The 23,908-nt window shown below is 53.5% G+C and overlaps 1 protein-coding gene across 4 annotated transcripts; it reads right to left on the bottom strand.

The window, feature by feature from the left end:
* Positions 1–23: 23 nt before the first annotated feature.
* On the bottom strand, positions 24–23,655 carry DFFB (DNA fragmentation factor subunit beta). Of its 4 annotated transcripts, none has more exons than XR_009221838.1 (8): positions 23,434–23,655; positions 21,458–21,584; positions 18,962–19,150; positions 17,978–18,057; positions 15,815–15,982; positions 14,220–14,320; positions 1,016–1,347; positions 24–802 (listed from the first exon to the last, which is right to left on the bottom strand). XR_009221838.1 is itself a non-coding variant. In XM_058552734.1 (8 exons), the coding sequence occupies exons 1-8, from the start codon at positions 23,554–23,556 to the stop codon at positions 5,253–5,255; spliced, it is 933 nt and encodes a 310-aa protein (XP_058408717.1). In that variant the 5' UTR covers positions 23,557–23,655; the 3' UTR covers positions 5,170–5,252. The 4 variants fall into 4 exon arrangements, 3 of the variants coding, with proteins under 3 accessions (XP_058408715.1, XP_058408716.1, XP_058408717.1); XM_058552734.1 differs by lacking the exons at positions 24–802; positions 1,016–1,347 and adding exons at positions 5,170–5,291; positions 13,789–13,894; XM_058552732.1 differs by lacking the exons at positions 24–802; positions 1,016–1,347 and adding an exon at positions 3,712–5,303.
* Positions 23,656–23,908: the final 253 nt, after the last annotated feature.

Here is a 23,908-nt window from a genome sequence, read left to right as displayed (position 1 = left end):
GGGGCAGTGTCCACGAGGGAACAGCGTCCAGGAGGAGGGGAGTGTCCAGGAGGGAGGAGCGTCCCGGATGGGGGAGCGTCCAGGGGAAGGGGAGTGTCCCGGATGGGGGGGCGCCCAGGAGGAGGGGAGTGCCCAGGAGGGGGGAGCGTCCAGGAGGGGGCAGCGTCCACGAGGGGGCAGCGTCCGGGAGGAGGGGAGCGTCCAGGAGAGGGGAGTGTCCAGGAGGGAGCCAGGTCCCTAGATGACCCGCCACAGAAGTAAAACTGCATGCAATCCAGGAAGACCGTGTTGGATTTTCAAGAGTGAGCAACAGAGTCTGGTTTTGAGCTGTTACACATTTCTGGTTTAGTTATAACAGCCAGTAGATGTACCCCATTAAACTGTGAAATACAGAAGTGTTTTACATAACAGATAATTGGGGGCAAAATGCAATTGGAGTGCCCTGTGAGATGTTTTGGCTCCCTGACAGTTCCAGCCCGCCCTTCCTGAGAGGGACTCTTCCCCGCTGTCGTCTCTGCTTCCAAGGGGATCATTTTCCTCTTAGCAGCCGTGACCTTCTCCTACTCTGAATAACTTGGTGATTTATTGATTGGTGAACTACTCTATATTTAATAATTTGAAAATGTTGCTTGTAAAGGCATTTTCATAGCAGACGGGAAATAATTTACAAGTTGAGATGACGCAGGAATGACTGTTAATCACTGTACCTGGATCGGTGGTGCTCACGCTGCCTCAGATTTGGGAATTTTGTCTTCCTGTATGCTGGCTCCCAGGAGAAGCATCGTTCTGAATCTCAGCACCCCTGCAGGAGAGATGCCAGGTTATGTTCCCAGCAAAATGTGAAATGAAAACTGTTCGCTCCTAGGATGGCCGCCCGCCCTCCCTCGAAGGTTTCAGCCTGCCCTGACAGGAGTGTTACCGGGGAGAGAACCTCCCCAGCTGGCCGAGGCTCCTAACCGTACGTCCTGCGGAGGTCCCGGGCTCTGCTGGGCGTTTCCCTCTCTAACTAACTCACCACTTAGAACTCGGCGGGGCGTCAGCTGGCTCTGCTGAGCTGAAGCTCTGTCGTTTCTCGTGGCAGTTGAATCATTTTGAGGTGCAGAAAACTCCATGTGGGATCTCGAGGTGTTGAGAAGGTGGCAGAGGTGGCAAATCCGTATCCCTGACGGTCACTCTCAAGTGAGCGTGAAATGCTCCCAGGAGAAAACACCACATGGAGACGCACAGGCAGCATGGTGCTTCAGGAGCCTGTGGAGCACCTGAGGAGACCCGCTCTGCTCACCCGTGCCCAACAGCACAACAGCAATGTCACGGCGAGGCCGGTTCAGGATGACGTGAGGACCAGCACTACAAAAGGAATGTAGGGTAAGCCCTAAGGACAACATTTCAAAAAGCATATTAAAGAACATGTTAAAATTGCTCTGACGGTGGGTACTCTGATGATACATTCTGCCAGCGTTTGAAGTGAATACCTGACCCGGGCCACTGTCAGAGGCCAGGCCGTGTTACAGATGTGTATTTTTGGAAGCACTGTAATGTTGGTCTTCAGGAAATGATGTACGAGTGCTTGAGCAGCGTAGAATACGTGGATGCACCCTGAACCTCTGCGCGTACAGGACTGATGACCACAGTGAGCTGTAGGCGTCTCCCTGCTCCCACGTGCACGTCTGTGTAGGGTTCCTGAGAGCAGCCTCAGGCTCGATGATTCCCAGAACATACAGGACTCAGGAGAGCCGTCACACTCACGGTCACCGTTTATTACCAGGAAAGGACACAGATTGAAGTGAGCAGAGGGACAAGGCACATGGGGCGGAGCCCAGGAGAGCCCGGCACAAGCTCCCAGGTGTCTCTCCCTGTGGAGGCGTATGGAATGGGCAAGATGGGGGACAACATGTGCAAAGTGTTGCCAGCCAGGGAGGCTCACCGGGTCCAGGGTTTTACTGGGGTCAGCCATACAGGCATGGAGTGCCCATCTGAGGACCTTAGCCACTCGGACTCCAGTGCCCAGGTCACTATACAGAGGGACTGTGCCTGGGCACACAAAGACAGGCACTCACCAGCTCACTGATAACATGAGCTCTCTGGTCAAACTGTGGGGCCCAGGGCCTTGGGCGTTCAAAGGGCGTTCAAAGGACACCTCAAGGTGTCCAAGGGCTCAGAGGCCCCCCAGGAGGAATCAAGGCAGTCCTGAAGACAGGCCTTGCTTTGGAATGGGCAGGGTTTGAGGAGTAAGTAACCCCCCCCCCACCAGCCAAAGCCCTTCAAGGGCTCCTAGGGCATCTGGAATTAAACCCACTCCTTCTCCTGGCCTCGGCATGCACCGTGGCCTGGTGTCTCACCATGGACGCTCATCCCCCTTGCTCACACCCTTCAGCCAGCAGCCCCTCCCAGGACTAACATGTCTCATCTCGACCCTCAGCTCTCCAGATGGCCAGCTCCCTCCTCAGGCCTCCTTTTGCATAGGTGGTCTCTGTCCTCGCTCTCCATCTCAGCACCCTGTGCTCCCTCACAACTCCCGTCAGAGCCTGGCTGCCCGGCTGCCTTCCTCCTGGAAGGCGCAGGAGCCCAGATCACACAGCCTGGGCACTGAAGAGAGCTGGCACTCAGCATGGTGAGGCCCTCTGAAGGTCACCTACCCCACTGGGCTTTTTCCTGCAAAGCACATTCCAGGGCTTTCCAGCAGTGGGGGACCTGCTGCCTGGATCTCACAGGAGTTTCTTCAACAGCCACAGATCACACGACTATATGCTCCCAGCTCCTAGATTTTTCTTCCCTCCTTTTCTTGAGAATGGACAGACCATAAGCCCATATTTTGCAAACAGGTTCAACTACCTTCTCTAATCTGGGAGTCTGAGGGTTTGGGTGACATAACTCCTGACTGGTGACCCCTCTCTCACCAATCACAGTCACCCAGCACCCAAGCTGAGCGCCCCGAAGCAAGTAAAAAACAACGTCACAACCGGGAGAGCCTTGCAGCTCCTGCTCAAAGTTGACTCTGCAGAGCTTCGGTAAGGTTGGATTTCTGGTTTCCCGCCTACTGCAGAAACGGAAGTGCAGATGAGGAAGGTGAGGAGGAACAGGTACAGGAGCTGACGGCAGTGTAGGAGGCGGGAGAGGTCCTAACAGATCAGATCTCATAGAGCCTGGCGGTGGGCGTGGCACCCGGCGCTCGCTGGTGGAGGGACGGCAGCCCTGCATGTCCAGCGGCAAGGCAGGGGCACCGTCGCTCATCCGTGCTGGAGAAGGAGTAGAACTCCACCAAGACTGCTGTCAGGAAAGCCTGTAACAAAGACACGCTGTAAAAGGTGGACTTCTGGCCCCAGAACACGGAATAGCCTTTCCTCAAACTCACAGTGACCGAGCCGGAAGGACCCTGAAAGCTGTCCAGTCTGGCCTGGCCCCCACTGCACAGATGGCATCTGCTGACCTCCAGAGAGTTCGGCCTGTGCACAGGAGACATGGGAAGAGGATCCAGGCGTCCTAGTGCCCGGGCCCCGACTCTCCCTGCGTCCATACTTCCCAATCAGAAAGATAAACACCACATAATGAGAGGGAACTTCTAAAATTCTGCAATAGAACTGACTCCTCCTAAGGTGTTTCTATATTTCAGTGGAAAGAATTGAACGATTTGGGTCAATTTTTAAAAAATCATTGACCTCTTATTTTTATTCTTATTTTCATCATTATCAATCAGCAAACTCTTTTGACATGTCTGTCTATGAAAAATCTTTATTGCTTTTTCTGATTATACAATAAATGTAAAAATTCAAATATTATAAAATGTATGACTTTAAAAAGTAAATTTTTAAAAATTGTGAAATGCTCATTTCAAAAACTTCAAGTATCATAAAATACATGATTTAGAAAATTAGTCCTTTATAATCCAATTCCATCCCCACCTTGTCCCCCAGGATTATTGCTGTTCAGATAGTGTTTCCTTGCAGACTGTCTCTGTACATGTTAACACGTGTGTGGCGCATACTGTGAGCCTCTGATAAAACCAACGGATCACGCTCTGCAGTTAAGCCACTTGCCTTGTGCTTTAACAGACAGCTTCCCACTTCTCTGCATAAACACTTAAAACTGCTACATAGTTTTGCATTCTGTAGATGTATTAGGTTGAATCATGAAATTAACGATATCTGACCATTTTTAACCTACAAAAAGCAGTTTCAGGGGCCGGCCTGGTGGCATAGTGGTTAAGTTTGCGCACTCCGCTTCAGTGGCACGGGGTTCACAGGTTTGACTCCAAGGCGCAGACCTGCACACCGCTCATCAAGCCATGCTGTGGTGGCATCCCATATAAAGTAGAGGAAGATGGGCACAGATGTTAGCCCAGGGCCAATCTTCCTCAGCAAAAAGAGAAGGATTGGCAACGGACGTTACCTCAGGGCTAATCTTCCTCAAAAAAAACAAAAAAACAAAAACAGCAGTTTCATGTGGTTCAACGTAATACCACAATCAGCCTTTCCCCACTGACAGACATTTGGAGGGTTTTCCACTTTTTGCCATTATAAATAATGTATTATAAATAACAGCAGTGAATATCCTTGTACTTTCTTTTGGAGTACAAACATTTTACCCCAAAAGGGTCACAGCTCTTTCTTGAGCGTTTAGAAGAGTCCAGAGGATGGCGCTCTCCAAGGCAGCTGGAGACACAGCAGCAGAGAACTGACGCATAAAAAAACCTGTCCCTCCAGCGAGAGTGGCCAGGTTTGGCCATGAGGCCGTTTTAGGATGGAGACTGCGCTACACGAGCATAGAAAACAGCGGTGAAGTCGGAGGAGAGCATCCCTGAACGAGGACAGCTCCCGACCCTGCCAACCAGGACTCCCAGGACCCGTGGGCGCCCGGGAGCGCACCAAGCCTGGCCTCTGGCAGTTGGGCTCTCCGAGGGGCAGAAGACAGATGCAGGAAGGTACTGAAATCAGAATTTGTGGGAAGATTTTTTTTAAGTTTTTTCCAGGAACTATGGAGTGACCAAAATAAATTAGCGCCTGTTAAAATTAGGCACACACTGTCCTGCTGCGAGAGGTGGGGAAGGTGTGCACCCAGGTCACGGGCACTTCCGCGCAGGCCGCTTCCTCTTCTGCCTCGCTGGGGGTTTGTAGATCCTGTGTGGGTCGCAGCTGAGTTTGTGGGTGGTTTTCTTATGGCAGGCGATGTGAACTAGCTTCAGATTCTCTGAGGTGAAAAGCAGGCTGTAAAAATACTCCCAGTCTACTTCTCTTCCAGCTTGTTCCTTAATGGCTTCAGCCAGCGTGGGGACAATGGTGCGCTTCTTCTCTATTCTGCAAAGTAAGCTTAGAGACGGTCACTTTCTGTTGTCACGATCCCACAGCGCCTGCCGAGGCTTGTTTCCCACTAAACCACAGAGACAGCAGAATCGAGTTTCTACTTGGTTGTTGTAGCTAAAACATAAAACAACGTTTGACTGCTTACAGGAAAAGACCAGAGGAAAACTGTTAAGATTTCAAAAGGAACCACCTTGGAAACCCCAGAGGGAGAAGGGCGGCAAGGACACGGAAAGGCCTCCTGAGCCATCACAGGACGAGCACTGGGGACTTTCTTTCAGGCGTCATCACTGAACGCCACCACACCCACCGGCCAGGACTGTCTGGCAGAGCCCAACGAGAGCCACTTTGCTTGTCTTACTTTTTAAAATTGGATTGGTGCGTGTGTTTTTTAAATACAGAAAAGTACACAGGAAAAAATGGGAGTCAACCATATTACCATCACAATTACTCACCAGCAGCAATCTGGCTTGCGTGCTTACACACTTGGACCTATGTGTAGGTTTACCCAAACATTACACGATGCTATGTGAACTTTTTTTAAATAGAACCTCACAGATAAAGCCACAGTTCCCTCTGACTTCCACCTTTAACCTCACTGCCCCCTTCCCTGCCCAGGGACAATCTCCAGTGAGAGTTGATACGTCTTCCCGGTCCTGATTTTACACTTGTATATGCATAAATGTGTGGCTGTTTAAAACGGTTCTGATATTGCTTTGTGTAAATTCGTTTCACCTACAATTCAAAAGACTGTGCGATAACAAGTGTAAAAGCTCGTAACCTGCCGAGATGGAATGGGTGGGAAATCCCACAGCTGAGAGGGCTGGTGGCAACAGCGTGGACCACACTGATTCAATAAAAGGCACCTTTTTATTAAAAAATACACCGATCCGGGGGGCCGGCCCGGTGGCGCAAGCAGTTAAGTGCGCGAGCTCCACTGCGGCGGCCCGGGGGTTCACTGGTTCGGACCCAGGCGCGCACCGACACACCGCTTGGCAAGCCATGCTGTGGCGGCGTCCCATATAAAGTGGAGGAAGATGGGCATGGATGTTAGCCCAGGGCCAGTCTTCCTCAGCAAAAGAAGAGGAGGATTGGCAGATGTTAGTACAAGGCTGATCTTCCTCACACACACACACAAAAAAATACACCGATCAGAAGAAAGGAGGAGGCTCTCCAGCTGCCAGAAACAGAGAAAGCGGAGCTTGATCCAGGGGGCGAGCCCCACTCCAGCTGCTCACCAGGGTTCTGGTCCTGAGAGAGGCCCAAGGGGCCTCGAGAGCCAGGGCAGGTGGGACTGAGACCCCCACTCCCATAATTAAAGGGGGAATAGAGAAGCTGCAGGGGAGTCCAGGACTTTGGGGAGGAGGAAGGAAAAGCCACTATATCAATTACCTATTGCTGCATAACCAGTCCCCCAAGACTTAGTGGTTTCAGTGGGTTGGCCTGGCAGGGCTTCCACTGGTTTTCCTGGCTCACCTATGTGGCTGCACTCTGCTGGATGGCTTGCGGGGGGCTGGCCTTCTCCCATGGGGTCTTTTGTCCTCAAGGAGGCCAGGTCAGGCTCCCTCGCATGGTCATGGCAGTGTTCAAAGAGGACAAGCCCCTCCAAGCATGCACTTATCAGGCCCCCAACTGCGTCCTGTCTGCTGGGGTCCCACAGTGAAGCCCGATTCAGTGTTCGGAGGGGGCCCAGGGAACACACAAGGCAGGGACACCAGGAGGTATGATTCACTGGGAGCCATTAGCTTAACGGTCTGCCATGGTCACCGGAAAAACAGGACCCTGGGCTCACCTCTCACACAGGCACATGGTACAACTTTACACTGCCACTTGGTATGGGAACCACAAGCAAGAAATTAATATGCAGTTGTTTCAGAACCACTGAAAGCCCTGAGCATTTGGCAGAACCAAATGCAAAACCACTCTGTAGGGATACTTTGACAAGCCAGCACACGAAGGATGTATACAGAAAACACAGCTCCCACTGAGGATGAACTCAGACTCCAGACACACAAACAGCATAAGGAACACACTGCAATGGGCAAGAGAGGTGCAGCCAACGGCAGGACCCCAGAACCACCCAGGCTAGGACCACCTGAAAGAGACCATCCCCCAGACCTCCCTCACTCCTGACACCAACTGCAACTGGCTCCCTGAGACCACCCCCAGGTTCAACACTTTGTTAAAAGGGCTCAGGAGCCCCTGAAAGCTGTGATACTCACAGTTATGGTTTATTACCTCGAAAGGATGCAGATTAAAATCAAGGGAAGGGAGGCAAGGAGCAGAGTCCAGGAAAGTTCTAGGAGCGTCCACTGAGGCGTGGACAGCGCTAACTCCTCTCAGCAACAGTGGCGACCACATGTGGAGTATCGCCAGACAGCAAAGCTCCCCAAGCGTCAGTGTCCAGAGTCTTCACTGACACTGTCACATGGGCGTGGTTGACCACCCAAATGGCTGACCTCATCTCTAGCCCCTCCAGAGGTCAAGCTGAAACACATGGCCCAAAGCCCCCGCCCTAATCATACTGTTAGACTGTCCAGTGAACCACAGCCACAGGTGAACAACAACACTAACAGGCAGGACACTGCAAGGGCTGGGAGGTGACCTCCCTGGGTCGGAGGCAAAGGCCAGACCTCTCTTTAGGCACAGTTAAATTCTTCACTCAAGACCATAAAATAAATATGCTTAAAATGAATGAGTAAAGTGACTTAAAAGAAATAGAAATAATGATGAAAGCAGACTGGTATGAAAAGGCTTGTTTTAAAAAGAACCCAAAAGCACTTCCAGAAAGGAAATATATACACATCAGAGCTGAAGAGAGAATTAGTGAACTGAGCGATATAGGAAATGTATCAGTCAGCTCAGGCCGCCCAAACAACACCACAGACAGGGCTGCTTAAACAACAGAAATGAATTTTCTCACGGTGCTGGAGGCTGGCAGTCTAAGACCAGGGAGCCAGGAAGGTCAGGTTCTGGTGAGGGCCCTCCTCCTGGCTCCTAGCCGGCTGCCTTCTTGCTGTGTCCTCACATGGTGGAGAGAGAGAGCTCTCTCCCTCTTCTTACAAGACTATCATCCTATGGGATCAGGGCCCCACCTTTATGACTGTTTAACCTTAATCTCTTCCTGAAGGTCCCATCCCCAGATATAGTCACATGAGGGGGTTAGGGCTTCAACATGTGAATTCTGGGGACACAATTCAGTTCAGGGCAGGAAGTCAGCAGCAACGTAGCAGCAGAGCTGGAAACATGACAGAGCAGGTACAGCCCACAGGGACAGAATGAGAAGGTCCAACACACAGCCAGCGAGAGTTCCACATAAACTGAATGGGGAGAATCAGGGAAGCAACAATAATAATGCTGAAGAATTTTCCAAAATTAAAGAAAAACGTGTCTTCAGAACAAAGAATGCATGTCCCAGTCAGAATTTAAAATAAAGACCTATACCTAGATGCATCATGTTCAAAGAGAAAAAGAAGATCTAAAACTGTCATAAAGAAGGCAGAAATCAGACTGACAGCAGACTTCTCAAGCACAGAAGACAATGGGATCATGTCTTGGAAGTTCTGACGGTAGAATTCACTCTCAGTGAACGGCTGCTCACTGGGGAAGACTGACCCCTCACAGACCCTCATGAGAGAGATACTGATGGCCGCATATCCGACTTGAGAAAGGAAGCCAGAGTCAGAGACACGGGCCAACGTGTTGGTAAAGGTAGCCGAGTACTGACCACAAAACACACACGCATTTTGTGCAGGGCTACCAGTCAGCCAGGAACCGAACAGTCCCCATGACAAGGTGCAGGATGGGGAGTGAGGATAGCAATGCCAGCCTCAGACACTGCCCACGTTTAGGGACCTCACTCAGGGGACAGAAGTAAACACCCATTTTCTGAACCACTGAGGGTGGGGTGATGGGCCAGGGGATAAAGAAAACCCTGTCAAGCCCACAGAAAGCACAACGGAGAACAAAAAAGTAATGAAATGGTGCGGCGAATAGGAAACCCAGAAAAAAATGGTTAAAATAAATCCAGATACACCATTTACCCACCAAATGTTTACTGAATGGCCACTGTGGCCAGACACTGTCCGGGACACTGGGAATACAGCAGAGAACAAAGGGAGGAGCCCTGACCTCGCAGAGTTCGTGCTCAGGCAAAACAGAGGCAGTGGGTCTAGATGCCTGCAAGCCAGAGACTCTCAGATTCCACGAAAAGAGAAGGTGGAGACAGGCCCAACAGGAGATCCACCCCAGCCTAATGGCACAGCAAGGTCGGAGACAGAGGGGTGGGAAACGCCGCACTCCCCCAGGGAAAGCTGCAGAGCCACTTCCGATCCGGCCAGGGGACGCTGAGACAACAAGCGTCTACAAACGCCGCCATCGCCCAGGCTGAGCGGAGACCTCGACACTCCCCACAGTCACAGACCACCAGGAAGGAGAGTCAGGCATAACACAGGACACGGAAAACAAACACAAACACAGGTTTGGAAACTAAAAAGACTTCTGAAGAATTCACGGATCAAAATAAAACCACAGTGGAAATGATAAAATCTTTAGACATGAATAACAAGTACCCACGTGGCAGTGGTGGGAAGCAGCTAACGCAGCATTAGGAGACATTTATAGCCTTAACTGTATACATCAGAACGCAGAAGACATACAAATTAATGAGTAAACAGAAACCCAAAAAAGCAGAGGGAAGAATAAGATAGAAAGGCAGAGATGAATGAAGTTTAGTACAAGGCCAAAGACGGTCTTGAGGAGGACCGAGGACTGCCCGTGCCAGATAGGAGACTTGTCAGGTGCTGCAGCGACCAAAGAACATTCGGTGTTGAAGGAAGTGTCCTCAGCCCCCAGGAAAAGGGGCCCCACTGGGGGCAGGACGCTCCGGGCCGAGGAGCCATGGCCACCGAGCCCACATGGACACCCCGCGCCACCCGCCCAGACCACACTCCCAGAGGCCCCCAGCACTGCTTCCAGGGCCTGCACAGGCCTCCTCGCAGCCCTTCCTCCCAGGACAGGCTGTGCCCGGGGGGCTCACCCCTACGCCCAAGGGGGTGGTCAGAGCTTGGCTATGCAGGTGTGCAGGCCCTCGTGGTGTGAGGGGGCAAGATGGGTGGGAGAAGAGGGGCAGGCTGTGGAGCACAGGCCACGGGGGCGGGCACCAGGGCCAGCTCCCCTGCACAGCCACGTTCCAGAACTCTGAGAAGTCTGCAAATCCGAAACAGGAACCTGGCCTTCCAGGCCACGGATATACTAGTCCAGGTAGAAGGAGAGCACATATTTTATTTAATAGTTTGTTACTTTTGTGTGTGTGTGTGTGTGTGTGTGTGTGTGTGTGTGTGTACGTGAGGAAGATTAGCCTTGAGCTAACATCTGTTGCTAATCCTCCTCTTTTTTGCTGAGGAAGATTGGCCCTGGGCTAACATCTGTGCCCATCTTCCTCTACTTTATGTGGGATGCCACCACAGCACGGCTTGGTAAGCGGTGTGTAGGTCCATGCCCAGGATCTGAACCTGCGAACCCTGGGCCTCCGAAGCGGAGTGCACGCACTTAACCACTGCACCACCAGGCCAGCCCCAATAATTTGTTACTTTTTAACGTTTCACTATTTAAACATGGGGCATGCGGCTTCAAGCCACATAAGAGCCAGGCGCAGGCCTGTGGCTATGGCTCAGGGAAACAGTCAAACCAGCGTTCTCAAACTTTTGATGCCTTGTCGTAAAAACTACATTTCTTTTTTTTTTTTTAAAGATTTTCTTTTATTTATTTATTTTTTCCCCCAAAGCCCCAGTAGATAGTTGTATGTCATAGCTGCACATCCTTCCAGTTGCTGTATGTGGGACACGGCCTCAGCATGGCCGGAGAAGCGGTGCGTCGGTGCGCGCCCGGGATCCAAACCCGGGCCGCCAGCAGCAGAGCGCGCTCACTTAACCGCTAAGCCATGGGGCCGGCCCAAAACTACATTTCTAATTAAAACCCAATATCCCTATCTGTGTGTAATACATAATATATATATCGTGAGAGAGAGAGAGAGAGAGAGAGAGAAAATGTAACTAAAACATACATTTCATGAAACATTGCTCTGGCTCCCGCCGTGCATTCTGCTGTTTCATCTGCACTCTGTTCAAGGCTGGCCTGTTTCATTTTTCAAATGCCGGCAGTGCCCCCTAGATTGATGTCACCACCCCCTAACGGGTCATGAAAAGTCCAGAAGCAGATGGATGGCCTGAAGAGCCCAGAAATCTTTGGGTGTTCAGTGCACGTCAGAAGGGGCTCAGCAAACCAGCAGAGAAAAAAATAGAGTATCTTTATGATAACAGGAAAGGGAAGGATTTCTTAACACACAAAAAGGAAGAGATACATCTCAGTACATTAAAATTTAAAACCTAGGGCCGGCCCCATGGTTTAGCAGTTAAGTGTTCACGCTCTGCTGCTGGCGGCCCGGGTTCGGGTCCCGGGTGCGCACCAACGCACCGCTTCTCCAGCCATGCTGAGGCCGTGTCCCACATACAGCAACTAGAAGGATGTGCAGCTATGACATACAACTATCTACTGGGGCTTTGGGGGAAAAAATAAATAAATAAATAAAAGTAAACCCTGTCATTATCAAAGACATCATAGAATTAAAAGACAAGCCCAAACTGTAAAAAGATATCTGTAACACAAATAGCCAGCAAAGAACTAGTATCCAGAATATGTAAACAATTCCAACAAATAAATAAGACCAAAACCCAATAAAAAACAAGCAAAAGAAGCAACAGCCACTGAAGAGGAGGCACAAATGGCCAATAAACATATAAGGAGACACTCAGCCTTCCTAGTAATCAGGAAGAGGAATTAAAACAGGAGAATCGTTCTCATCCATTAGATTGGGAAGATGCAAAAAAGTACAACGAGGGGCTGGGCCAGTGGAGTAGTGGTTAAGTTCGTGCGCCCCGCTTCGGCAGCCCAGGGTTTGCGGGTTCAGATCCCGGGCGCAGACCTACGCACAGCTTATCAAGCCATGCTGTGGCGCCGTCCCATATAAAGTAGAGGAAGATGGACATGGATGTTAGCCCAGGGCCAGTCTTCCTCAGAAAAAGAGGAGGATTGGCAACGGATGTTAGCTCAAGGCTAATCTTCCTCACCAAAAAAAAAAAAAGACAACGATACCAAGTGGTGGCAAGGACACAGAGCATCATGTGAACTCACACGGTCAGCAAGCGTGTCAACTGGGCCGCCCTGGAGGGCAACCGGGCAATACTCAGAGAGGGAAGATGGGCGTCGTTGAGACCCAGCACCACCCCCGACGGCAGCTCAGGCACCAGAACGGCCCTCCCCACCCTGCATGTGCACCCCAACCCCCGGTACCTGGGTAATGGCGGGCGGGGCCTGAGAACCTGCGGTCCTGACCAGCCCCAGGTGCTGCTGATGCTGCCGGTCCACAGAACACACTTACGAGTCCCAGAACCAGGGGCCCACATGGGTTCCTCCCAGGTGACTGCTCATCCCAGGGTTTCTTACAAGAGTGGAAAATTAGAAAAAACCTACATGCCTCCGGGCGCGCACCGATGCACCACTTGGCAAGCCATGCTGTGGTGGTGCACCATATAAAGTGGAGGAAGATGGGCACGGATGTCAGTCCAGGGCCAGTCTTCCTCAGCAAAAAGAGGAGGATTGGCAGATGTTAGCTCAGGGCTGATCTTCCTCACACACACACACACACACACAAAAATAATTAGAGTCTATTCAAAAAGTGAGGCACTCGGCACTGGTAAAACAAATGCCGCAAACCTGCAAATGCACCACCGTCAGCACAACGGGGCTGAAAAAGCACAGCGCAGACCAGCAGGGAGGTTCCGCTCATGTGTGTTTTAAACGTGAACACGAATGGGAAAGGTGCATCAACAAGTATCGGAAGGACACTCACATCTCAGGACAGCGGTCCCCGGCGGGGGGAGGAAGGGGCCGGATACAGAGGGGTGAAAGGGGGCCTCAACTGTATACTTTCAAAAACACCTGATTCCAAAAAGCAAGAGAGCCATTTTAGGGGCATCTGAAGATCTCTGTCTTCAGAAAGCAGAAGCATATAATTACAGTCCTGTGTCGCTTCACGATGGGGGCGTGTTCTGAGTAATGCATCGTTAGGTGACGTGGTTCTGCAAACATCACAGCGTGTACTCTCACAAACCCAGATGGCAGAGCCTGCCACACGCCTGGGCTCTGTGGTACTAATCTTATGGGACCACTGTCGTATATGCGGTCCATCGCTAACCAAAATGTCGTTGTGCGGTACATGACTATATATTCAAGGAAACTGTCTCAGTTAAAATAATAAAGTTTTCCATTTCTGCCCTTTGTATAGAATGAGCTAGTATAGATATAAAAACAATCCTCTTGGCCAAGAACTCATCCTGGTTCAAGCAGGAGACACCCTACACATTCCAACAGCCCAGAACTCCCACTTTCTGAGCTCGTCCTGGTTGAGGCAGAAGATGCCCTCACGGTGCAGTACCTGTGACAGCCGCTTACTGGGCCCTGTGAGGCCCAGGCCCAGGCGAGGCTCCTCCTCCCGCAGCCCGGGAAAGCAGGCAAGCACCAACTCCATCCACAGACAGGAGCTGGAGGTGAGAGAGGGGACACTCACGAGGTCACATAGATGTGGACAGGGATCTGGGCCAGCTCCTGTCAGAGTCACCCGCCACAGTGGATGGCACCCAGTCACACGGGTGAGGGGCAGAGGCACAGTGTGCGCCCAGCAGCCCCTAACACACTGCACACCCATGACATCTTTGGGTCCATAACCCACAAGCTCGGCACGTGAAATGCAAGGTAGCCGGGGAGCCGGGACACCGTGGAGGGACAGGCCCTGGCAAGCGCTCTCTGGGTCTGTGAATGTGGTTCTCAAGGATGAACACTCCTGACGTCTGCGGAACATGTACTCACACATGGTCCAGGTTCCAGGTGCTGAAGAGGACGCGGCTCTCCCTGTTACCATAGGGGTTGATGGAGTGTTTAGACGCACAGTCGTCCACGTCAAAAGGACCCTGGGCCGAAAGAGAACAAGGCGAACGCGGCCATGAGTGAGCCTTTTACCTGTCCATCTCGCATCGAGCTGGAGGATTTGCCCAAGAAGAAGGCCCCACCTAGGAGGGGGTCAATCCCTGACAAATGGTCTGCTGTTTGGGCGATTGGGAATTCTGCCTTTGGAATGGCGCCCCCCCTTTGTCCTTCATTACCCCAGCATGACATTCTGCGTTTGCCAAGGCGACAAGTTCATTCTTCCACTGTTAGGAACGCCAGCGTCCTATACTGTGCGCCTCCTGTGTGCGTCTCCACGCCCGGACAGACCCATCGTCTCCAGTCCTCCCCACACCCTGTGATCACACCAACACCCCACCTCGTGGAAGACGGAGGCCCACACCAGCGGGGCTGGGGCCAGGACCCACGCTCAGGCTGCTCCCTTTCTGTCTTTTCCATGTGGCTGCCCCACGTTTCCCTGTCATCCCAACACAGACTGGGCCAGTAGAAACGCCCAAACAGAGTCGGGGCTGCCCTGCTGAAGGCGCCCTGAGAACTCGCTTCAGTTTCCCTGGCCATTCATCGTGCTCACCCATTCGCAGACATCTGTCCAACAGGTGCCGCAGGCCATGACCCCAACCGCCACCCTACACGTAGTCACCCCACAGAGCCCACTGCCTCCCACCTCCGTGCCAGTGCCCACCCAGTCCCCTCGCAGGGTCGCTGCCCACTCCCGCCAATCCCCATACATCCTTCAACTCGGCCCTAAAGCGTCATTTCCCCATTGAAGCCCCAACTCCCCCCTACCCGAGAGGACTGGCCAGTTCCCCGGGGCCCTCACAGCCTTCTGCACAAAGCCCACCGCCCTCCCTGGCACACGCCTTTGACCCAGAGCCTCCTGAGGTCAGGGCGAGGTCTGTTGTCTTTCTCCCCCTCCCGCATGCCTGGCTCAGGTAACACCCACGGAGGGTAAGTGAGGTCATTTGAAGTCCACATTAAAGCTACTGGAAAGGAGAAATGTTTTGATTGCCAGAGCCTGCCACCCATGGAAAGAACTGCCCAGGCAGAAGCACGAGGAGACTGTCGGTGGGAGGGAAGCCACGCCCGCCCCAGGCCCTGCTCCATAACCGCTCAGCGGCACTACGAAGGCCACCACAGGGGAGAGGATTTTACTGGAAATGCAATTTGCAGCTTGTAAATGCAAGAGGCGCCACTTCAGCTGCTCTCCCCAGCGCAGCGGGACTGGGTACTCTCCAAAGCCCTGGATGCCATCAGCACCCGAGGCCGGACCACACCTGACCATCACAGCAGGGAAAGCCAAGAAGGAGGCATGCAGCAGGATGGCCTCTGCCCGTCCTCGCAAGGGTCACTTTGAATGTGAGCTGTTCCCCAGAGGGCTGCCCCTCCTCACGAGGCCTCACCCACGCAGGCCAAGGAGGAATGTCCTCACCCGCCTCCCCATGGGGGCGCTGGCTCAGTAGCCACCCAAGGGGCCCCAGGATAAACGGCACACAGCTCACCTGGCAGGAGAACCAGCCTTCCGGCGTGCAGAGCCGGCCTGCCTTAGCTCCTCTGTCGAAGTAGCCACCGTTGTACTGCACGGCCCTGAGCTTCCGGCACATGGCATCAACGACCCGCACATACTCCTCCTGAGCCTCCGTGCCCACCATGGAGGAGTAAGAACTCACCTGGAAGGAACCAAGGGACACCGCTGAGCACTGGCGCACCATGCCCTCAAACCACAATCGGCTCCCAGTCCATTCAACGCCACGGCCCTCAGAGACCCTGCCGCCTGGGGTCCCAGCGCAGCCCTGAGGATGGGGGGTCTGGACCCTGCCACCTGGGGTCCCAGCGCGGCCCTGCAGTCAGGGGGTCTGAGTTCACACAGACCATGGCTGTCCAACCCTGGGAAATTTCTCTGGGCCCGTGAGATGGAGCATGGGTCACAGTTGGGCAGATAATGAACTGGCAGCCCCATCTCCCCGGCACTCGCCAATGCTGCTTGGGAAGAAACTCGAGAGAAACAACCACTGCACCGCCATCGCCCACCCTGCCTCCCATGCTGCTCACTCGACCGCAGGTGGACACTCGCATGGATGGGTGCACCCTAGCCGGTGCGGAGCACCAAGACAGAGGCGGAGACCACTGTCTCCTCCCCGAGGGGCTCCTGGGAGTGACAGGGTAGCAGACATGTTAACACAGGACAGAGGGTTGACACCCAGCAGAGTTTGTGAATGACGTCCTGGAGACAGGCCAGGTCAGCCAGTGCAGAAAGCTCTCTCGGCAGCAGAAGGAGCCAGAGTAAGGCAGGGGAGTGGACACAGGTGGCCACGATCAGGCAGAGATGAGAGGCAGAGGGGAGGGAGCTGGGCCGGGACACAGGGCCTGAGACACCCCACTCCTGAGGTTTCCTTCTGTGTAACAGGATCTCAGGGGAACACTAGCTGTGGGCCGTTTTCCACCACAAACATTCAATTTAGTCCAAGATACGTGGCTGGGCGTGGAGAGTCAGGGCGTAGGAGGTGGGAGCTGTCTACAAGGTTAGGGAACGAGACAGCCACATGGCCGACTTTCAACCCCCCGGGCCCAGGGGCAACAACGCTGTTAAAACAGACGAAACCCCACAGGCCTCCCCTGGGAGTGCCTCGCCCCCACCCCGGCTACGCAGGGCCCAGCTCAGGAGGAGACAGGGCAGCCGGGCAGACGAAGCAGCAGTGGACACGCGGCCTCAGCTCCGGGCTACAGCACATTCTGAGGAACTGACACGTGTGTACGTTGATCTTTATAGAGGTCAGAGCCCGGACACCCCTTCTGGAAGCCGCCCCAAACCCACCCCTCCTCTATGTGTCCTGCGGTAAAGGGTCTGGAGGAGCTGCCCGGAACTCGACCGCGTGAAAAAGCACAAGCTGCCCCCGACAGGCCTAGCCCCCTCCACTCACCGGCAAGCCCAGCGCCCCGCAGCCCCTCTCGCCCCGCACCCCACCTGTCAGCAGGGCTGCCTCTTGCTGAAAGGGAAGCGGAACAGAGACCACGCGGGCCTGGACCCGAGGACTGATTCCGTCTGGGAGGTAAAGAGCCATTCCACTGGGAGCGTCCCAGCTGTAAATCCACGTCAGTCTGCTCCTCCCGTCTCCGGAGGAGGAAGCCCGCAGACTCACAGCTGCCAAGAGCCCCTTCCAGCCCTTCCCAGAGCTCACACCACCGCACTTCGCCACAGAGAGAAACAAAATGACAGCTCTGGGGAAACGAGAAGCAGCTGCCCATCCATCTGAGCTAACAGGGACAAAGAGAAGATGTTTCTTCCGGATAAGCTCACGTCAAAACTGAACCACCTGGTGGTGAAAGATACTCAGAAGCCAGCTCTGAGAACCCATGGGGAGAATTACATGCAAAATGGAAGGGGGACGAAAGTTCCTCTGGCCTGGGCCCCGGCAATCCGAACCACAGGGCGGCAGCCGGGGACGGATCCTGGCACCACACTCTGAGGAGAGGGGAAGTCAAGTGCGAACTGTGCCAGAGACACACCAGGGGGCCGGCATGCTTTGGCCAGGCAAGCACTGAACAGCGGTGCTCCACCCACTCCACGCCCCCACAGGGGACCCACCTTGGGAACTGGGGCTTCCTGACAGCAGAGCCGGCTTCCTAGACTGGCCCAGCGCACCTGGCCGTCGACATGGACCTACCTCTCTCAGGTAGCCCCGGATCCGGCTCTCACAGCTGTATCTCAGATAGCTAGACTTGCTTGTAAATCGGGACTCCAACCCTGCCAGGAAGAAGAGAAGACCTCCAGAGTCCATGCCTGTCCTCTCCCAGGCGGGGCAGAATGGGTAGATCAATTTGCTTCATCTGAGGAATATTCTGGTAGTGCTGTGCACAGTGTCGGGTTGCTGTTTGTTTGGGGAAGGTTCTTTGTTTCACCAGCATGGAGCATCTCAAACACCACTGAGGGGCTTCTGCCTGTAGCACTGCAAGCCCGCCTTTCGCAAGAGGGTTGCAGACTCTCAGGTTGCCTCCAGCTGGCTCAAGAGGCCAGACCGAAAGGTGGAAGAGCCCAGGTGTCCCTGGACACACGAAAGCTGAACAGCGTGTGGTCCCTCCGTACAGTGGGATGGAACTCAGCCTCACACAGGAAGAAGTTCTGACACACGGTAACACGGATGGACCCTGAGCACACCACGCTGAGTGAAACAAGCCAGTCACAGGACAAATACTGTGTGATTCCACCCATACGAGGCCCCCAGAGGAGTCAAATCCACAGAGACAGACAGCAGAGTGGGGGGTGCCAGGGGCTGGGGGAGGGGAGGGGGAGTGAGTCTTTAATGGGGACAGAGCTTCAGTTGGGAAGATGAACGCATGGACAGTGGTGACGTTTGCACAACAGTGTGAATGTGCTCAACACTATTGAACTGTACACTTAAAATGGTTAAAATGGTAAATTTTGTATTATGTACACTTTTCCACAATTAAAAAATAAATAAAAATAAAAAGGCCAGTCCCAGGGCTGCCTGGATTCCGGCCTGCCACAAGCAGAGAAGCCAGGCAAGCCCCTTGTTTGGGGAGACCCTCGCTTTGGGAACTGACACAGAACCCGGCTCCTCCCAGCGAATCGGGCTCTGAGGAAGCCCTCCCATTCCCAGGTCCCTCCCAGACCCCGAATCTACGAGTACCTTCGAACCACGTCGGGTCCTCGGCCCTGGTCTCGGCCGAGATGTTCTCACTGACGGTGTGCAGGAGGTCGGCCAGAAGCTTCTGCCGCAGCGGGGCCTGCTCGCCAGAGAGCAGCTGCCGGGCAGCCTGGATGACCCCTTCGTGCGGCTTGTGGAACACATTGAGGAAGTGACTGATGTCACTCACATCTGCCACCAGAACGGGGGACAAATGGAAAAGCCAGGAGTCCTTGGAGCACTTTGGGGAAGACACACGCTGCCCAGCCGGGGACAAGGCTCCCCCACGCCTACGCCTCCTCACCTGCAGACCGCCACACCTCAAGGATGTCCCGGGCCCCAGACCCTGTCCTGACACCAACCAGCCCATCCCTCTGGGCCTTGGGCCTGGCCGCCCTCCCCTCAGGGTGGTGTGAGGACCATGAGGAGGGGCAGGACACACTTTGCAAAACGAAAGCACCCCCCAAAAAAGCTGCCCTTCCTCCTAGCTTCTCCCCTCCAAACGAAAGCACCACATCTTTGGACCTCCTCTCAAGACCTCGCTCTCCAGACCTTCCATCTCTTTACTGCTCTCTCTGGGAGCCTGTGCACGCGCGCGCCCAGCCACGGGACTCCGAGCAAGCACTCAGTGTCGCGTGGAGACGAGGTCGGCCAAGGCCTCTCACAGCATCTCACAAGGAGAAGGCAGCAATGCACACAGAGAACTGCGCCCCGGCCCAGCGGTCCTTCCAGCACTCGAGGGTGTTCAGTGTTCAAGCATCCCTGAGCGGGGCCAGCCCTATGGTGTAGCAGTTAAGTGCACGTGCTCCGCTGCTGGTGGCCCGGGTTCGGATCCTGGGCACGCACCAACGCACCCCTTATCAGGCCATGCGGTGGCGGCTTCCCACATAAAGTGGAAGAAGATGGGCATGAATGTTAGCCCAGGGCCAGTCTTCTTCAGCAAAAAGAGGAGGATTGGCATGGATGTTAGCTCAGAGCTGATCTTCCTCACAAAAAAAAAAAAAGAATCCCTGAGTGTAATGCACCCTTAACAGGCTAGAGAAGAAAAGCCACATGATCACAGCAACTGATGCAGAAAAACAGGAGAAAACCTTCAGGACCTTGGGCTCGGTGAAGAGTTCTCAGACTTAACCCCAAAAACAGGAACATAAAACAAAACAAATGGACAGGTTGGGCTTCATCAAAATTAAAAACTTTTGTTCTGTGAAAGACCCTGCTAGGAGAGTGAAAAGACAAGCTACATAGAAGGAGAACATATCTGCTAACCACTTATCTGACAAGAGTCACATCCAGAATATACCAGAAAAAAACTCTCAAAACTCAACAGTAAAAAAATCCAATCAGAAAATGGACAAGACATGAACAGACATTTCACCAAAGAGGATATACAGATGCAAATGATCACGTGAAAAGATGCTCAACATCGTTAGCCGTTAGAGAAATGCAAATTCAGACCACAATGACACACCAGGGCACACCCATCAGAATGGCTACCATAGAGAACAGCAACAGTACGGAAGCTGGAGAGGCTGCCGCACCTTCATATCTTCACACATCCGTGGTGGAAATGGGAAATGGTGCAGCCGCTCTGGAAAACAGTGCGTCCGTTTCTTTTCTTTTTTTTTTGACAAGTTTATTGAGATTTAATTTCCATTCCTTACAATTCGCCCATTTACAATGTACAACTCAACGGTTTTTAGTTATTCACCGAGTTGTGCAAGCATCTCCACATTCAATTTTAGAATATTTTGTCACCTCAAAAAGACAGCCCGCACTCTTGCGCTATCCTCCTCCTCCCTCCATCCTCCAAACAGCCAGTAATCTATTTTCTGTCTCAAGAGACATCTCTGTTCTAGACACTTCATTTGGGTGGAGTCATATTATAAGCGGTCTTTTATGACTGGCTCCTTTCACTTAGCATGATGATTTCAGGGGTCGTCCATGTTGTAGCATGAGCCAGGACTTTGTTCCTTTTCATGGTCAAATAATATTCCACTGTATGAATACACCAGATTTTGTTTGTCCATTTGTCCATCAATGGACATTTGGGTTGTCTCCACCTTTTGGCCATTATGAATAAAGCTGCTATGAACATTACTGTACAAGCTTTTGTGTGGACATGTGTTTTCATTTTTCTTGGGTATATAGCTAGGAGTAGAATTGCTGGGTCATGTGGTGATTCTGTTTAATAGTTTGAGGAACCACCAGACTGTTTTCCACAGCGGCTGCACCATTTTACATTCCCACCAGTAGTGTATGAGGGTTCCCATTTCTCCACCTCCTCACCAGCACTTGTTATTGTCCTAGTGAGTGTGAAGTGGTATCTCACTGTGGATTTGATATGCATTTCCCTGATGACTAATGATATCAAGCACCTTTTCACGTGCTTATTGTCCATTTGAATATCTTCCTTGGAAAGACGTCTACCAGATCCTTTGCCCTAAGCACCTCCATAACCCCACTGGCTTCCCCACCAATCTCCAAGGCTCTGCCACTTACAGCCCTGCCAAGACTGGCCCTCGGTGAGAAGCACAAGTTCCGAGTTGTCAGGAACACTCCAGAAGTAATCTCCAGTCAGCTCCGTGCCATCTTCGTAGAGGCACAGGCGGGAGCCAGGAACGGGGAGCTGGGGGAGAGAGGGGAGAGCAGGGCAGTTCGCTTACTTATCGGGTCTCAGGCAGGCCATGCTCGGAGTAGCAACATGAGGTCTTTTCATCTGCAATCCTCACAAAGAACAAGAACGAACTGTGTTTTAAAGAATCATGCTCAAGACACCCTCTGTATGCTACAGCGGGGTGAACACCTGAGACAAGCACTCAGTGTCTAAAGAATCAGCGTGTCGAATCAAGGGCACCTACCACAGGTCGTTCTAAATACGAAAAGTCGCATAAAAATATATATACAGCGGTGACTGCTTTTTAGGATCCACCCTATGGACCTTTTCAAGATGAGCTCCTCAAGGCACTTAAAATACAAGCCTGTTTCTGAAAATGATGCATGCCTGCTTCCACTAAGCCTGTAAACACATCCCCATCAGTGAGGCCCATCGCCCGACAGGTGTTTCCTGAGCACTGATTAAGTAAGGAGAACATCTTACTGCAAATGACTCATTGCTTCTGTGTACACTGCTTCTGTGTGAAGGGTGACCAGCACACGGTACCACTAATCTGCTGCGGTTTGGTTCTCTGTTGCTCGACCTTGATCAGTTTTATGAATTTTTATAGTACCTCCTCCACCCCCTACCCAACACATGTACACACTCCCAACCCCAGCGCTGGTCTAAGCCCAGTCAAGGAAACTAATACAGTGAGAGTAAGAATGACGGCTGAAATCCCTACATTAGTGCTGGAAGGGCCTTTAGAGGCCTCTGAGCCCCACCCCTTCATTTCACAGAAGGGGAAACTGAGGCACAGAGAGGCCAAGTGGCTGCACCCGGGAGCAGGCAGCAAAATAGCAGATGTGCACTAGAACCAGGTCCCTGAATCTCAGGCCAGAGCTGTCATGTCCTGCACAGTCAGAAGAGGGAGGTGTTGTTCCAGATTCCCTCCACAAACCCCTGTGGCTCTGAATGGGGCTGAGGAGCTGGAGGAAGAAGTTCTCGACTCAAGGGGTTGGGCCCACTACCCGTAGCACATGTAATGGGGATTCCCTGGACCTGAGACATCTCCCACACCCACTGGCTTTGAAGCAGAAAAGCACCACCACCTCTTATTCTCCCAAATTTCTCAGCATATCAGCACCTGAACACTAGGGCCAAGGCTTCACTGAAGCTGTTTGCTGAGATGTGGCACCTCCAGGTGCACCAGGCAGCACGGAAGTCCCAGGAGGACTCAAATGCCACCCACTTGCAGCAGCCCTATGCACCCTCAGAGGCTCTGCTAGGATCCCGGGGAAGGGCTTTGGGCTTGGGCTTAGCCAGTCCTGAGTGGCTCCATGCCTCAGTTTCCTCGACTGTGAAATGAGGGCGTGCGCACCCGATTCACAGAGTTTTGTCGTGGACTCCGTGACAACCCACGTAAATAGCCGAGAGAATACCCGCCTAGAGTCCGGCTTCGGCGGGGGTGGAGGGATGGGAGTGCGGATCAACCGTGGTCTTGCTCGGGTTCTCCGCTCCGTCTCCCCTGTGGGGGAGACGTGGACAGCCTGTCAGGGCGTCTGTCAGGACTCGGTGACACACTGTTCGCGCTGCCGTGGCCTGGGCTCGACCAGTCCCGGTGATAAGAGATGAACGGTCAGCACTGTCCCATCTCACCCGTAACTCTCTGGGCAAGCTCGCACAGCGCCCTCGCCCCCGCCCGGCCACCTGTGAGTGGAGGCACCCAGTCCCCTGTCCCCCGGCAGCACCCAGCCCTCTGGCCCGGCCCGGGGCACCTGCGAGTGGAGGCACTCAGTCCCCAGCCCAGCCCCGGGCCCCGCGGGCCACCTGCAAGTGGAGGCACCCAGTCCCCAGCCCAGCCCCGGACCCCGCCGGGCACCTGCAGGTGGAGGCACCCCTTCCGCAGCACCTCCTCGCAGCTCCTGCCCGCTACCCCAAACTTCTTTTGGCTGTGCAGGGACCGCAGCTTGAACGTCTTGGGCTTCCGAAACACCGCAAACATCCTCAGGGCCTCGCCCTGGGCGCGGGGGTCTGCGCGGGGTGGGCTCTGCCGAGAGAACGAGGGCCTCTCGCCGTTCCCGGAAACTACATTACCCAGAAGTCCCGGAAGGCGGAGGCGCGACCTCGCCTTGTGCGCAGGCGCAGCCCCCCGGAAACTCCTTTACTCAGACGGCCCGGGAAGCGGAGGCGCGACCTCACCTTGTGCGCAGGCGCTGTCCCCCTGAAACGGCATTACCCAAAAGGCCCGGGGAAGCGCAGGCGCGGGCCTGCCTTGTGCGCAGGCGCAGGATGGCGGGGCGGGGTCGCGCACGCGCCAAGCCCGGGCCCCGCCGGCCTGGTTGTCATGAGAGCGG

Source organism: Diceros bicornis, chromosome 13, assembly GCF_020826845.1.
Source record: "Diceros bicornis minor isolate mBicDic1 chromosome 13, mDicBic1.mat.cur, whole genome shotgun sequence".
Classification (NCBI taxonomy): domain Eukaryota; kingdom Metazoa; phylum Chordata; class Mammalia; order Perissodactyla; family Rhinocerotidae; genus Diceros; species Diceros bicornis.
The sequence above is the reverse complement of the archived record's forward strand: the minus strand, read 5'-3'. Positions and strand labels throughout refer to the sequence as shown.

Excerpts from the sequence above, each read along its gene's own strand:
- DFFB (XM_058552732.1), bottom strand. The coding sequence starts at position 23,556 with ATGTTTGCGGTGTTTCGGAAGCCCAAGACGTTCAAGCTGCGGTCCCTG. Across the intron at positions 21,585-23,433 it reads AGGGGTGCCTCCACCTGCAG|CTCCCCGTTCCTGGCTCCCG; the intron begins GTGCCCGGCGGG and ends TCTCTCCCCCAG. Across the intron at positions 18,058-18,961 it reads GGACCCGACGTGGTTCGAAG|GGTTGGAGTCCCGATTTACA; the intron begins GTACTCGTAGAT and ends TCTTCCTGGCAG.